General features: G+C 45.6%; 1 protein-coding gene across 4 annotated transcripts in view; it reads right to left on the bottom strand.

The window, feature by feature from the left end:
- Positions 1-15466, bottom strand: part of Gnb1 (G protein subunit beta 1) — a 71989-nt gene that overhangs the window by 24864 nt on the left and 31659 nt on the right. For all 4 annotated transcript variants that reach the window (XM_042701944.1, XM_042701942.1, XM_042701945.1 and 1 more), the window contains exons 2-3: positions 9929-9977; positions 1115-1211 (exon numbers count right to left, since the gene is read on the bottom strand). In XM_042701944.1, the coding sequence (XP_042557878.1) occupies positions 1115-1171 (57 nt within the window). In that variant the 5' untranslated portion in view covers positions 1172-1211; positions 9929-9977. The remainder of the gene's footprint in view (positions 1-1114; positions 1212-9928; positions 9978-15466) is intronic.

Here is a 15466-nt window from a genome sequence, read left to right as displayed (position 1 = left end):
TTAACAATAGGAAAACTGGAAGAAGCTGGGCACTGTTGTAATCCTAGCTACTCAGGAGGCTGAGATAGAAGTTTGAAACCAACCCAGGCAAGAAACTCCATGAAACTCTTATCTCCAATTAACCACCAGAAAATGGAAGTGGCGCTGTGGTTCAAAGTAGAAGAGCTCTAGCATTGAGTGCAATAGCTCAGGGACAACACCTAGGACCTCAGTTTAAGCCCCATGACTACCTCTACCAACAAAACACTGGAAGTGCAACTGTGGCTCAAGGTGATTGAGCTCTATAGTCTTTAGCAGAAAAGCTCAAGGACAGGGCCCAGGCCTTCAAGCCTCATGGCTGACAAAGAAAAAAAAAAAAAGAAGAAAACATGTGGACTGGGCTGGGAAGGTGGCTCAGTGGTAGAGTATTTGCCTTGCATGCATGAGGCCCTGGGTTCGATTCCTCAGCACCACATAAACAGAAAAAGCGCTGAGATCTGAGGATCACAGTTCAAAGCCGGCCCAAGCAAGACAGTCCATGAGAATCTTATCTCCAATAAACCACTAGAAAAGCAGAGGTGGCGCTGTGGCTCAAGTGGTAGAGCACTAGCCTTGAGCTGAAGAGCTGAGGGACAGCGCCCAGGCCCAGAGTTCAGGCCCCACAACCGACAAAAAAATAAATAAAAATTTAAAAATTCAAATCCAGGCACCAGCGGATCCCCTATAATCCTAGCTACTCAGAAGGCTGAGATATAAGGATTGTAGTTCAAGCCAGACTGGGCAGGAAAGTCCATCCATGAGAATTTCCAATTAACTACCAAAAAGCCACAAGTGGAGTTGAGCTCAAGTGGTAGAGTGGGTAGCCTTTAGCACCAAACCTCACGGACAGCACCTAAGTTTAAGCCCCAGGATCAGCATGTGCACACACTTAAACCCCAAAAGACCTTTACGAATTCTATGCAAACATTTTACGTACATTCAACTAAATTATGATATGAGACAAAGAAGACTGAAAACATGCATTAGGTAAGTATCCAGATTTATGGTTAGTAGATACTACTCAAATATACCTCACAGCCACTCATTCCCCAGCAGTTAATTTCTGACCTAAAACTCAAAGGCACAGGCTACATACTCTAATCTGGTTCTTCAGTTGCTCGGCCTCCTGCCGCAGCTGGTCAAGCTCACTCATCTTCAGGTCTCTGCTCTAGACACCCCTCAGAACCAACAATCTGGAAGAGAAAAGCAAAACATTGACATGTATGGTTGAATACTTCAGGAAGCAGACGAAGACAGACATTCAAGACTTGAAAGCAATGATCTCATGACAAGTCAGAGAACCTGGATAGGCATGGCTGCGGTGGAGGGGTGCCTCGATGGTCAGCATGAAGCCAGGACGAAACTGAACACAGCCAAGGGAAAATGAGAGAGCTCCCACAATTTGTCTTCAGCATTTATAAGAATCTGTAAGCTACCTACCCGGGGCTGGGTTAGTAACATCCAACTACAAGCTGGATGCCAGTAGCTCACGCCTGTACTAATCAGGCCCCACAACCGTACCCCCCCCCCCAAAAAAGAAAAAAGTCCTTGAGAATTATCTCCAAATAACCAGCGAAAAGCCGGAAGTGGATATGGATTAACCAGGAAAGTGCCAATGTTTGAGGTCCTGAGTTCAAGTCTCATTACTGGAGCCAAAAAACACAGCAAAGCAACAGCAGCAGCAGCAGCAACAACAACAACAACAACAAAAACCCCACCAAACTGTATGAAGTGAGGTACTAGCAGGAGCTCACACTTGGATTCTAGCTCACTGAGAGGCTCAAAGTGGAAGGGTTGTGATATGAGATCCGGAAGGGCAGACTTTTTTTGTTGGTCATGGGGCCTGAACTCTGGGCCTGGGCGCTGTCCCTCAGCTCTTCAGCTCAAGGCTAGTGCTCTACCAATTGAGCCACAGTGCCAGTTCCAACTTTTTCTGTTTATGTGGTGCAGAGGAATCGAATCCAGGGCCTCATGCATGCAAAGCAAGCACTCTACCACTGAGCCACCTTCCCAGCCCGGCAGACATTTTTTTTTTTAAATTCTATATGTGGGGCTGGGGATGTGGCTTGCCTAACATTCATGAGGCCCTCAAATTCCTCAGCACTACATACACATAAAAAGCCAGAAGTGGTGCTATGACTCAAGTGGTAGAGTGCTAGCCTTGAGCAGCTCAGGGACAGTGCCTAGGCTCTTAAACGTGTGCGTGTTTGTGTCCCACACAGACACTTGTGACCATGCACAGCTTTGAGATCTGGGGAGGGAATCTTTTTTTTTTTTTTGGCCAAGACTAGCCTTGAACTTTGATCTTCCCTATCTCTCCTTCAGAAACTATGGTTTATAAGCATGAACCACAGTGCTGTTCTTACAGGAATTTTTTGTGGGTGGTGGTAGTGGTTGTGGAGCTTAAACTCAGGGCCTGGGCACAATTCCTAAGCCTCCTTGTGCTCTATCACTTGAGCAACAATTCCACTTCTAGTTTTTGTTTTTTGTTGGTCACAGGGCTTGAACTCTGGGCCTGGGCACTGACCCTCAGCTCTTCAGCTCAAGGGGAGTGCTCTACAACTTGAGCCACAGCGCTACTTCTAGTTTTTGAGTGATTAATTGGAGATAAAAATGTCATGGGGACTTTTCTGCCCGGGCTGGCTTCCAACCATGATTCTTAGATCTCAGCCTCCTGAGTAGCTAGGCACAGGAACTTTTAAAAAGTGGCACTGGAGTTTGAATGGTCCCCAAACTTGACAGGCTGGCATTATACACGCTGAGCTACCCAATCAGCCGTCTTCTGCCCAGGCATCCACCCAATCAGCCGTCTTCTGCCCCGGCATCCCTCCAGCCCTAGTTGGGATGACAGGCACACACCATGATGCTCAGCTTATTCCAGGGAGATGGAGTCTGAGGAGCTTTTCTTCCTCAGCTGGTCTGGAACCCAACACCATGATTTTGAGTTCTCGGCCTACCATTAAGCTATGGTGACATGTACTCAGCATTAGACCTACATGGGCTAAGAAGGGGGTCTCAAAAACACCTTAAATTAGAGGAAAAAGGGTAAAAAAGTGCAGCAGTGGAGCAGACTGAACTACACTACTTGTGGGTGGAGATGGTAGAGGGAAGGAAAATGAGGAAACAGATGACATCGTACAAACGGAAATGTACTTATTACCTGACTCTTGTAACTGTAACCCCTCAGGATATCACCTCTATGATAACAATGAGATAAATTTTTTAAAAATACCACCTTTTTCTAGTTGTTGAATGGTAACCTTTTGTACAACTCTTAAAGATAAAAGAAGTATAATTTAGGCCAGACACCAGTGGCTTGTGCCCATAACCCAAATACTCAGGTAGCTGAGATCTGAGGATTTGGTTCAAAGCGAGCCTGGACAGGAAAAGTTCATGAGATTCTTATCCCCAATTCACCCATAAAAAGCTGGAAGGGAGCTGTGGCTCGTTAGAGTGCTGGCCTTGAGCTTCTAAAGTTCAGGCACAAACCGGGCGCCAGTGGCTCACGCCTGTAATCCTAGCTTACTCAGGAGGCTGAGATCTGAGGATTGTGGTTCAAAGCCAGCCAGGACAGGAAAGTACGTGTGAGACTCTTATTTCCAATAAACTACTAGAAAACCAGAAGTGGTGCTGTGGCTCAAGGGATAGAGCACTTGCCTTGAGCTGAAGAGTGCAGGGACAGCGCCCAACCCAGAGTTCAAGCCCCATGACCGATCAAAAAAGAAAAAAGTTCAGGCACAGCACCATTGTCCCCAGTTCAAGCCCCAAGACCCACACAAAAAATAAAAACAAAAAACTACTTCATTATAAACATTTCTTAACTTTCCTATTCTGCAAAAAGATATGAAAGATGGGTGCTGCTGGGTGCTGGTGGCTCACGCCTCTAATCTTAGCTACTCAGGAGACTGAGATCTGAGGATCACAGTTCAAAGCCAGCTCCAGAAGGAAAGTCCATGAGACTCTTATCTCCAATGAACCACCAAAAAACTGGAAGTGGCGCTGTGGCTCAAGTGGTAGAACACTAGCCTTGAGCTGAAGAGCTGAGGGACAGCGCCCGGGCCCTCAGTTCAAGACCCATAGCCAAAAAAAAAAAAAAAAAAAAAGTTGGTGCTGTGGCTCTCGTCTATAATCCAAGCTGAGATTGGAGGATCACAGGTTAAAAGGCAGCTCAGGCAGAAAAGTCCCTGTGATGAGACTCTTATCTCCAATTAACCACTCAAAAACCGGAGGTGGCACTGTAGCCCGTGAGGTAGAACGCTAGCCCCGAGCACAAAGCTCAGGGACAGCACCCAGACTCTGAGGTTCAAGCCCCACAACCGATTTTTTTAAAGAAAGGTATTAAAACATCATTCTATTACTCACGTTATGGATCTCTGACCTATACCTAGTGAGGACAAGAGAATCTTTTGCAGCTAATCTCTTCCAACAGGATGGGCAGGAGACAAGAGGGATGCTCAAGGCCAAACCTGGGAAAATGAGTCCCCAGGAGTTCTCACGAGCACTGACCTTGAGCAGTCCACAGAACAACCAACCAATCAAGGCCTCCACAAACGACAGCCTGCTGCCATCTCGCTCTAGAGACTCAACACAGGGAGAGCATGACAATTTCAGAGGGATAACAAGCTCTTTTCCTCCTCTCCTGCCTCCCTGATTTCTTGTTCTGGCTATGTAGCTAAGTCTATCCTGAAACTGCTCAGGTAGGAGCATAGTGAATACTGGAAATACAGGTGTGTGCGACCCTGCTTGGCTAGCCTGGTGGATAGGAATCACCAGGGGACATTCCTCAAGCCTCCCAGGACATTAGAAGATCCGTGGCATTAGAGAACATTGTTCTGTAGAAAAAGATGGACTCGTTTTTGTGCCAACCCTAAAGCACTAAAGTCTATATTTACTACTCTATAACAGAACATAGAAAGATTTTAAAAGTGGGAAGATGTGTTGATATGTCTGCCTAGATGACCTGGTCTCCCTTTATCTTACCCAGGATCAAGAGGAAGATCTTCAGAGTCAGGGGTCAGTACACGCCTGTAGGCCCTGTAAAGTGTTGCTCCCCCAGCCAATTCTACACAAGTAATGTGGGAAGCAGCAGCCTCAGCAGCTGTCATGAGGCACATCATCTGATCCACACACATCAGCGAAGAAAAATCTGTTAGGCATTTAAACATCTAGAGAACATAACTGAAAAAAAAATAATAATTGCCTAGAAACATATTTTTCTCACTGGTCTGTGTATAGATATTTTTTTCGGGGAGTGTCTTTTTTGTTTTTTAACTCACTGGGGCTGTAACCTTGCCTTTTTTTGGGGGGGGAGGGGAGGGGTAGGGTAAGATACTGAGGTTTGAACTAAGCCTTGCACTTGCCAGACAGGTACTCTGCCACTTGAATCACGTTCCCAGCCTTCTTGTGGTTTTTTTTTTTTTTTCTAAATAGTTTTTTGAGATAAGGCTACCTTTAGTCAACTTAGCCTCAAACTTGAGATCTTATTTCTGTAGCTGCTACAATATGTACCATCATTAAATTTTAATGGTGTTGCCAGGCACTGATGGCTCACACCTGTAATCCTAGCTACTCAGGAGGTTGGGATGTTAGGATCGCAGTTCAAACCCAGCCCAAGCAGGAACGTCTGTGAGACTCGTATCTCCAATTAACCACTAGAAAACCAGAAGTGGTGCTGTGGCTCAAGTGGTAGAGCACTAGCCTTAAACTGAAGAACTGAGGGACAGTGCCCAGGCCCAGAGTTCAAGACCCATGACTGGGGCTGGGAAGGTGGCTCAGTGGTAGAGCACTTGCCTTGCATGCCAGAGGCCCTGGGTTCAATTCCTCAGCACCACATAAGCAAAAAGAAAAAAGCCGGAAGTGGCGCTGTGGCTCAAGTGGTAGAGCACTAGCCTTGAGCTGAAGAGCTGAGGACAGCGCCCAGACCCAGAGTTCAGAGTTCAGGCTCCACGACCGGACCCCCCCAAAAAAAAAAGACCCATGACTGAAAAAAGAGAGAAATTGTTTTTGTTTTTTGTTTATTTTTGGTGGTCATAGGGCTTGAACTCTGGGCCTGGGCACTATCGCTGTGCTCTTCAGTTCGCCGGGCTCACGCCTATAATCCTAGCTACTCAGGAGGCTGAGATCTGAGGATCTCGGTTCAAAGCCAGCCCGGGCAGGAAAATCCATGAGACTCTTATCTCCTATAAACCACTCAGAAAACTGGAAGTGGCACTGTGGCTCAGAGGTAGAGTGTTAGCCTTGAGCTGAAGAGCTGAGGGACAGTACCGAAGCCCAGAGTTCAAGCCCCAGGACTGACCAAAAAAAAAAGGCAGACCCACTCCAGAAAATGGAAACAAGGTTTTTTTTTTCTTTGTTGTTTTTTTCATTTTGTTTTCTTTTTGTCTTGTCTGTCTTTGGAAGGGTCACGGGAGACACAGAAATGGAGGGACAAAGAGTACACAGGCAACACTGGTCACTGGACACTGTGTTGAAAGTGAACTGCACAACTTGTGAGTGGGGATGGGAGAAAAGAACAGGGAGAGAGCGAGGGACAGGTTGACATGTACTCTTTATAACAAAAAAAATTTTTTTTCTTTAAAGCAACAAAACTTTCTACTTCCCTGTTTGGAAATAGTAGGGGAAACACAAAGCACAACTAGCATATTTAAACAGTCATCTCTTCTGCACATGCAGGAGAGTGCTGGCAGCAGGTTACATGTGGAGAACAATACAGAGGAATGGAGCAGCTCCCATTCTACACATGGCTACAGATTACCTACCACCTACCCCCAAAGTTAAAGAGATTCTCTGGGCCCTGTAGCCAAAAGTATTTACATTCTTTTCTGTTCATTTTAAGGTTTCAAAAGTAACTATTGCGCCAGGCGCCAGTGGCTCAAGCTTGTCATCCTAGCTACTCAGGAGGCTGAGATACGAGGATCACGGTTCAAAGCCAGCCCAGGCATGAAAGCCCGTGAAACTCTTATCTCCAATAAACAATTAGAAAACCGAAGTGGTGCCGTGGCTCAAGCGGTAGAGCTCTCACCTTGAGCTGAAGAGCTAAGTGACAGCGCCCAAGCCCAGAGTTCAAGCCCTACAACCAAGGAAAAAAAAAAAAAACAACTATTGCAATTGTTGAGAGTTACTGAAATACACCACCTAATATCACGAAGAACAATAACAAAAGTAATGTAATAATTTAAGGACTACTTTTGGCATATTAAAAAACAGTATATTTGAAAAACAATACAAAGTTTAAAGTAGTAATTTTAGTTGTTTAAGAAAAACAAAGAGTAGGGCTGCGAAGGTGACTCAGTGGTAGAGCGCTTGCCTTGCATACATGAGGCCCTGGGTTCGATTCCTCAGCACCACATAAACAGAAGAAAAAAAAAGCCAGTGGCTCAAGTGGTAGAGCACTAGCCTTGAGCTGAAGAGCTGAGGGACAGCGCCCAGGCCCAGAGTTCAGGCCCCACAACCGGCAAAAAAAAAAGAAAAGAAAAACAAAGAGTAATCAATCACTAGCATTTTTACTTTCAATTATTGGCCATTCCATCCAACCTCCCAATATTGGTAATGCTGCTTGCACTACTATAAAACAAGAAATGACCATCTGTCGAAGAAATCTTACCTACGCTTTTCCTTTTCACGGTCCTTTGTCTCCCGTCCTCAGGGAAACCCCAACATCAGGTCTGCCTGCCTGCCTCTGCCCACCCAGTGCACATCCCAGGTAAGCTCTGCTGTGCTGCGCTTGCATTTTCCAGCCTAAGCCACTAAGACGGGGCCTGCTGAGGTCTCAGGTCTGCTTATGACCCACATTTGCCATTAGCTTTTATCTGGAACTTCAGAGTCGCAAATGCTTTTGGAAGCAATTTAAACAATTCAAAAGCATGCGGCAAGGGATGGAACTCAGAGGCCTTGGACTTGATGCCCATCATGGAGTGGGGACATACATTAAAGTACCATGCCCTCACTTCAGATAACAAGCAGCGCTGTTGTGAGTCAGGTGGTAGAATAGTTCTTTCCTCAGAGTATTTCCAGATGCACAGGATGTGCTCCAAGTGATAACTCCCCCATTTCAAAACGAACAGAGCAGTGCCATGTCCTCCAATCAGGGCCCCTCCATGAGAAGGAATACTGACAATGCCCTTAGAGCTGCAGAGCTAGCAGACAAGTCACAAACAACAACCAAGTTGTAGGTTTGCTAATGACAAAGGTACATATATAGATAAATAAGTTTCAGGTTCTGGGTATGTGACATGTAAATATGATTCCCACTGAATCACTTTTTGTTTTGGTCTGATCTTGCAAAATAGAACTGTGCTATCTATGTTACAAGGCTGAAACAAAAACTCAAAGAACAGAAGGGGGGGGGGGAGTTAATAGGACACTATGAAAACTCCCCTGGTACACTAGTGCATACTTTTTGCTGTTGTTGTTGGTCATGGGGTTGAACTCTGGGCCTGGGCGCTATCCCTGAGGCTCTTCAGGTCAAGGCTAGTGCTCTACCACTTGAGCCACAGCGCCACTTCTGTTTTTTTCTGGTCTCACGGACTTTCCTGCCTGGGCTGGCTTTGAACTGCGATCCTCACATCTCAGCCTCCTGAGTAGCTAGGATTACAAGCGTGAGCCACCAGCGCCCAGCTGTGTACCAATTTTTTTTTTTTTGGGGGGGGGGTTAGTTGTGGGGTTTGAACTCTGGGCCTGAGCACTGACCCTATACTCTTCAGCTCAAGGATAGTGCTCTACCACTTGAGCCACAGAGCCACTTCTGATATACCAATTTCTTTTTTTCTTTTTTCTTTTTTTTGGTCGGTCGTGGGGCTTGAACTCTGGGCCTGGCCACTGTCCCTCAGCTCTTCAGCTCAAGGCGAGCGCTCTACCACTTGAGCTACAGCGCTACTTCCGGTTTTCTGGTGGTTTATTAGAGATAGGAGTCTCACAGTCTTTCCTGCCCAGGCTGGCTTTGAACCATGATCCTCAGAACTCAGCCTCCTGAGTAACTAGGATTACAGGCGTGAGCCACCGGCCCCGGCTGATGTACCAATTTCTTAACAGATAAAAATCAGAAACAATCTGATTACTAAGATGACAGGAAGTTCTGGGCTGCAGTTCCTTTTTTTTTTTTTAAATCTTTTCTTTTCTGGGGGAATGGTACTGGAGTTTGATCTAAGAGCCTCAAATTTCTTAGGAAGCTGTTATACCACTTGAACCATACTTCCAGTCCTTTGTTTTCAGTTACTTTTCAAATAAGAGTTAGAATTTTTGCCTTGCTCTGGTACAGACCACAATACTATCTAGCTGTATCCCTCCTGTGGCTAAAACAACAATATGTACCACGATGCCAGACCTGTTTGTTGAGATGAGGTCTTTCTACTTTAAGCGTGGGGCTTCCATTCTCTGGATCTCTACCTTCCAAGTCGCCTGGGTTAGACCTTGGCTACAACAGGCTATGTTTCTTTGCTAAATGGCCAAATCGATGAGATTCCTTGTTAGAAATACTGAACCCTTGCAAGGGAAATGAGAGGTTTTAGGGGATGTGTTTTACTTATTTCTGTAGCTTTGTTTTTGTGGAGTGGCCTGGAGCCTGCAAGGCAGCCCGGCCCTCTATACCTGAATCACACCCTGCCAGGGGGACTTGCAATGAGGAGAGGTCAGAAAGAAGGCAAGGAGATTAAACAAATCTGGTAAACTTCTATAAATGTTGAAACTGAATGATCATGTAATATCCTCTTGTTATATTTGAAGATGAGCTTAACAGACTTTTTTTTTTCGGTGTGAGTCTTGGACTAGGCCCTGGATTTAATTTACATCACGGCATCCATCTTCTCTGTGTCTCTGTCTCTTTCTCTCTCTCATACACACAAAAGAAACCCTGAAGGACTTTAAATGTGGTATTTTAAAAACCGATGAATACCAATTGTGTATGTGAAATTACCTTAATTCAGAGTTGCTTCTGGTCTGGTCTCCAACACATGTAAGTTTCTCTGTAACAAACAGAAAAAACTATGTTGATATTGTATTCATGTTGTGAATAAAACATACATTTTGCTACTAAGATGTTAAAGCCAGTGATAGGCCCAGTGTTGGTAGCTCACGCCTGTAATCCTCGCTACTCTGGAGGCTGAGAGCTGAGGACTGCAGTTCAAAGCCAGCCCAGGCAGCAAAGTCAGTGAGACTTTTATCTCCAATTAACCACCAGAAAACCAGAAGTGGATTTCCTTTTCTTGTTTTAAAATTCTTTATAAATGTCCCAGAAAAAAAAAAATTCCTAAGTTGAACTTAAAGGCATGGTAGTAGGAAGAGAAGTTAGAATTCTGCTAATGAAAATTCAAGACCCATAAAGTTCACCTGGTCCGGACACTTCCATTTGGTGTCAGTGCAGAGGAGTCCTGAGTCTCTAGAAGGCACCGGTTGTCTATTTTCTGACTCAAGGTACACCTACATAGGACTTTTCTACTCCACACATCTGTCCACCTGCTGCCTTGGCCTTCTATCCTGGGCAGTCTTGAATGGCCAGAGGCTGCAGGGGAGGCCCCTCTGATCCCTCTCAAAACATACCAACCAGAATACAGTTTATTTGGCAACATCTATACTTTCCCAGAAAATAAGATTCAAACATGTAAAGATACTCTCTCCCCAAACTAAACTACGTGAAAGTGTGTCGCCATTTCCTAAGTTACTTCCTACTTATTTATCAATTCAGGAACTTGGAAGACTAGAAACTTTCACACACATGGTTTGGAATCAGCAGAGCTATCAGCAAGCTAACCCCTCCTCCACAATTCAGCAGTGAATTCAAGGGCATTCCCATAACAAAGAAGTTTAACTTTGGAATTATACTTCTTATATACAGGAAAGTACATACAATGCTGGTAGTAAAAAGGGAGTATGGCAAGAAAACAACTGGATAGGTTCTCAAAGAACTGAACAAGGGGCTGGGAAGGTGGCCCAGTGGTAGAGCACTTGCCTTGCATGCATGAGGCCCTGGGTTCAATTCCTCAGCACCACATAAGCAAAAAGAAAAAAGCCGGAAGTGGTGCTGTGGCTTCAGTGGTAGAGCGCTAGCCTTGAGCTGAAGAGCTGAGGGACAGCACCCAGGCCCAGAGTTCAGGCCCCACGACCAGACCTCCCCCCCCCAAAAAAAAAAGATTGAACAAGGAATTACTATGTGATCTAGTATTTCTATTCCTAGGTACACACATAACAGAACTACAAATAAGAGCCAAGAATGGAGATGCATGTCTATAATCCTAGAGGCTGAGGCAGAATGGTGGGTTTACAGCTACATGAGACCCTGTCTCAAAAATAAAACAAAAAAACTTAACACTCTGAAAACAAGAATCCAATAAAAGTACCTATCATAACATTCACCTTACTAAACAAATGCCCATTGACAGGTGACTGAAGAAACACACTGTAGTCTATCCATAAAATAGAATATGATTGCTGGACACTGGTGGCTCACGCCTGTCATCCTAGCTACTCAGGAGGCTGAGATCTGAGAATCACAGCTCACAGCCAGCCCAGGCAAGAAAGACCGTGAGACTCTTATCTCCAATAAACTACCAGAAAACCCGAAGTGGTGCTGTGGCTCAAGCAGTAGAGTGCTAGACTTGAATTGAAGAGCTGAGGGACAGCGCCCAGGCCCAGAGTTCAAGCCCTATGACCGACAAAAAAAAAGAAAAAAGAATATGACTTGGGCATAGCTGACACACACTACAGCATGGAGCGTTGCAGACACAAGAAGTGACATATTGTATGACCCCATTTTATATGAGGTAGAGGAAAGATAAATCCACAGAAGCAAAGCAGAGGCTGCCAAGCTGACCAAAGCCTGAGTGAGTATAGGGATTCCTTTGAAGGTAATGAAAATGTAGAAGTAGGTAGAGGTGATGTTTGCACAACATTGTGTATATACTAAATGCCATTAAGTTGTTCTCTTTAAAATGGTTTAATTTTTTTTTTTTTTTGCTGGTCATGGGGCCTGAACTCTGGGCCTGGGCGCTGTCCCTCAGCTCTTCAGCTCAAGGCTAGCACTCTACCACTTGAGCCACAGAGCCACTTCCGGCTTTTTCTGCTTATGTGGTGCTGAGGAATCGAACCCAGGGCTTCATGCATGCAAGGCAAGCACTCTACCTCTGAGCCACCTTCCCAGCCCTAAAATGGTTTAATTGTATGTGAATTTCAGTTCAGAAAAAGTGGGTGTAGGGGCTGGGAAGGTGGCTCAGTGGTAGAGTGCTTGCCTTGCATTGCATGAGGTCCTGGGTTAGATTCCTCAACACCACATAAGCAGAAAAAGCCAAAAGTGGCGCTGAGGCTAAAGAGGTAGAACACTAGCCTTAAGCAAAAGAGCTGAGGTACAGCACCCAGGCCCGGAGTTCAGGTTCAGGCCCCACGACTAAAAAGAAAAAAGTGGGTGTATTGCAGAAGTCAGGGAACACACAGGTTAGTCAGTTATTTTTTTTTTTTTTTTGTGAACATACTGTACAGAGGGGTTTCAATTACATGGGCAAGATAATGAGTACATTTCTTATCAAGCATTGCAGCCTCCTCCTTTGTTTACCCTTCACATCCCTTCCCAACCTCCCCCTGCCCCCCAGGTTAGTTATACAAACTCCCTCCACCTCGTGAAGCCTCACCAAGGAAGGTCCCACCAGGGCACACTAAAGAAGTCAAGTCCCTCTGAAGCAGGGTCTCAATGTGTGGCACCCCTGGTTCTAGGTGAGGTCTCTCGTGGTGGAGAGCAGTCCAGCTGCTGTGCTGTCTTCGGGGCTCAGCTGTCTTCTGTCCTCCTAACTACAGCCTTTTCTACCTAGCTACAATTTCCACCACGTGTCCTAGGGGGCCAATGCTGGCCCAGGTGAGAATCTTCCTCTAAAATGAGGGCCACAGTTATTCCACGCTCTATAGATTCCTCTAGGTATTTTCATAGTTAAGAGACAGGTAGGAAAAGAAAAACTCAAAAAGAAATCAGTGGTGCTGGGAAGGTGGCTCAGTGGTAGAGTGCTTGCCTTGCATGCATGAGGCCCTGGGTTCGATTCCTCAGCAGCACATAAGCAGAAAAAGCCAGAAGTGGCGCTGTGGCTTAAGTGGTAGAGTGCTCGCCTTGAGCTGAAGAGCTGAGGGACAGTGCCCAGGCCCAGAGTTCAGGCCCCACGACACACACACACACACACACACACACACACACACACACACACACACACACACACACACACACACACACACACACACAGAGAGAGAGAGAGAGAGAGAGAGAGAGAGATCAGCGTGTACTATCTGCAGTGCCCAGATTCTGTGCCTCCCATAACGAAGCACACGGCAAGTGCCCCGTGTGGAACAAGTGTCCACCATGAGCACCGCACCACCTCAGCCTTGTGCCAAGGCTGTCCCACTAGTGGAGCCTGGATTCTCGGGAGAGCTGTCTGGACTCACTGCTGCATAAAAACAAGATCTAATTGTGGGTCTTTCTGACTGCCCAGACACAAGATCTACAGATAAGGACCTTACTGAGGTCTTGCAATAAGAAAAATCTAACCTAGAAGTAGAAGAAAATGGAGGAACCCTTGAAGAAAACACAGAACATCTTATAATTAACTACCCCCCCTTGCCAGAACAAAAAGTACAGTGGAAAACCTAGAGGTTAAAAGCATGCTGGTTTGAGTCTGCCCATCAGGGTCCTCAGAGAGCCCCGGGGAATGGTGAGAGGACCAGAATTCCAGGCAGGCACCCGGCGAAGGATCCCTTCCAGCAAGGGAGGATCCTCAGAGCTCTGAGAAAGATGGGCTTTTGCCAGCCTGCATGGATGTACAAATGAGCTTCCACTTTATCTTTAGAAAGTAACTCATTAGGGAAATGAGAAGAGATTAATGGAATAAATTGGGGGGGGGGGTGTTAAAGACTGGAGGGGAGCCAGGCGTCAGTGGCTCACCTGTAATCCTAAACTACACAGGAAGCTACAATCTGAGCATCACCGTTCAAAGGCAGGATGGGCAGCAGAGTCCATGCAATGCTTATCTCCAATAAATTACCAAAAAGCCAGAAGAGAAGCTGTGGCTCAAGTGGTAAGGCATTAGCCTTGAGCTAAAACACAACAGCACTCAGGCTCTGAGTTCAAGCCCCACAATTGACCGAGGGGGGGGGGGAGTTTACACTACCATTTTGTATTTTAGGGGCAATATTTAAAAGTTAAAACTCAAATCATAGGAAAAATTATTTTTTTTTCTTTTTGTGCCACTTCTGGGATACCAGGCAGGCCTGGGGTACATAACAAGACCCTCTCTCAAAAACAAAACAACTGTCAGGCACCAGTGGCTTATGCCTGTAACCCTAGCTACTCAGAAGGATGAGATCTGAGGATTATGGTTTGAAGCCAGCTTGGGCAGAAAAGCCATGAGATTCTTACCTCCAATTACCATTCAAAAACTGGAAGTGGTGCTGTGACTCAAGTGGTAGAGCGCTAGCTTTGAGTGCAAAAAGCCTCAGGGACAGCACCCTGAGTTCAAGCCCCACAACCACCACTACCACCACCAACAACAAAAAACAAAAACAAAAACAACAACAACAAAAAAAAACCTGCTGGGGGGAGGAGGGGGGAGGCTGGGAAGGGAGGTGAAGGGTAAACAAAGAAGGAGGCTGCAATGCTTGGTAAGAAATGTATGCATTATCCTGCCCATGTAATTGTAACCCCTCTGTACAGTATGTTCTCATATAAAATAAAATTAAATTAAAAAAAAAAAAAAAACCTGCTGGATGCTGGCAGCTCAGACCTGTAATCCTACTTATATAGTATTATATATATAAGCTGAGATCTGAGGATCCAGGTTCAAAGCTAGTCCAGGCAGGAAAGTCTGTGAGATTCCTACCTCCTATTAACCACCAGAAAACTGTAGAGAGCTGTGGCTCAAAAGTGGTAGAGGAGGGCTGGGAAGATAGCTCAGTGGTAGAGCACTTGCCTTGCATACCTGAGGCCCTGAGTTCGATTCCTCAGCACCACATAAGCAGAAAAAGCCAAAAGTGGTGCTGTGGCTCATGTGGTAGAGCACTCGCCTTGAGCTGAAGAGTTGAGGGACAGCGCCCAGGCCCGGAGTTCAAGCCCCACGACCAAAATATAAATAAATGAAAAAAATGTAAAAGCACCAAACAAAACAAGGCAGATGCCAGTGGACTGCTCGTGTAATCCTAGATAGTAAGGAGGCTGAGATCTGAGGATCGTGGTTCAGAGCCAGCCAGGCAGCAACATCAATACTCTTCAATTAATCACCAAAAAGTTAGAAATGAAATTACAGTTCAAAATGATAGTAATAATCACAGTAGTTGTGTCTTAGTGTAGTTTTGCACGTGTGCTAAGTGTAGGCCTGGCCAGGTGGGGAGACAGGTGAACGGGCTTACTTAGTCCATTTTGGAGAACATTCTTCTTCAGCGGCTTTACTCTGCTTGACTATTTTTCATGTTTTTCCAGTGATGGTTTGAC

This window comes from Dipodomys spectabilis, unplaced genomic scaffold, assembly GCF_019054845.1.
Source record: "Dipodomys spectabilis isolate Male_0828 unplaced genomic scaffold, ASM1905484v1 ptg000299l, whole genome shotgun sequence".
Taxonomy (NCBI): Eukaryota; Metazoa; Chordata; class Mammalia; order Rodentia; family Heteromyidae; genus Dipodomys; species Dipodomys spectabilis.
This window is presented reverse-complemented; position numbering and strand designations above follow the sequence as displayed.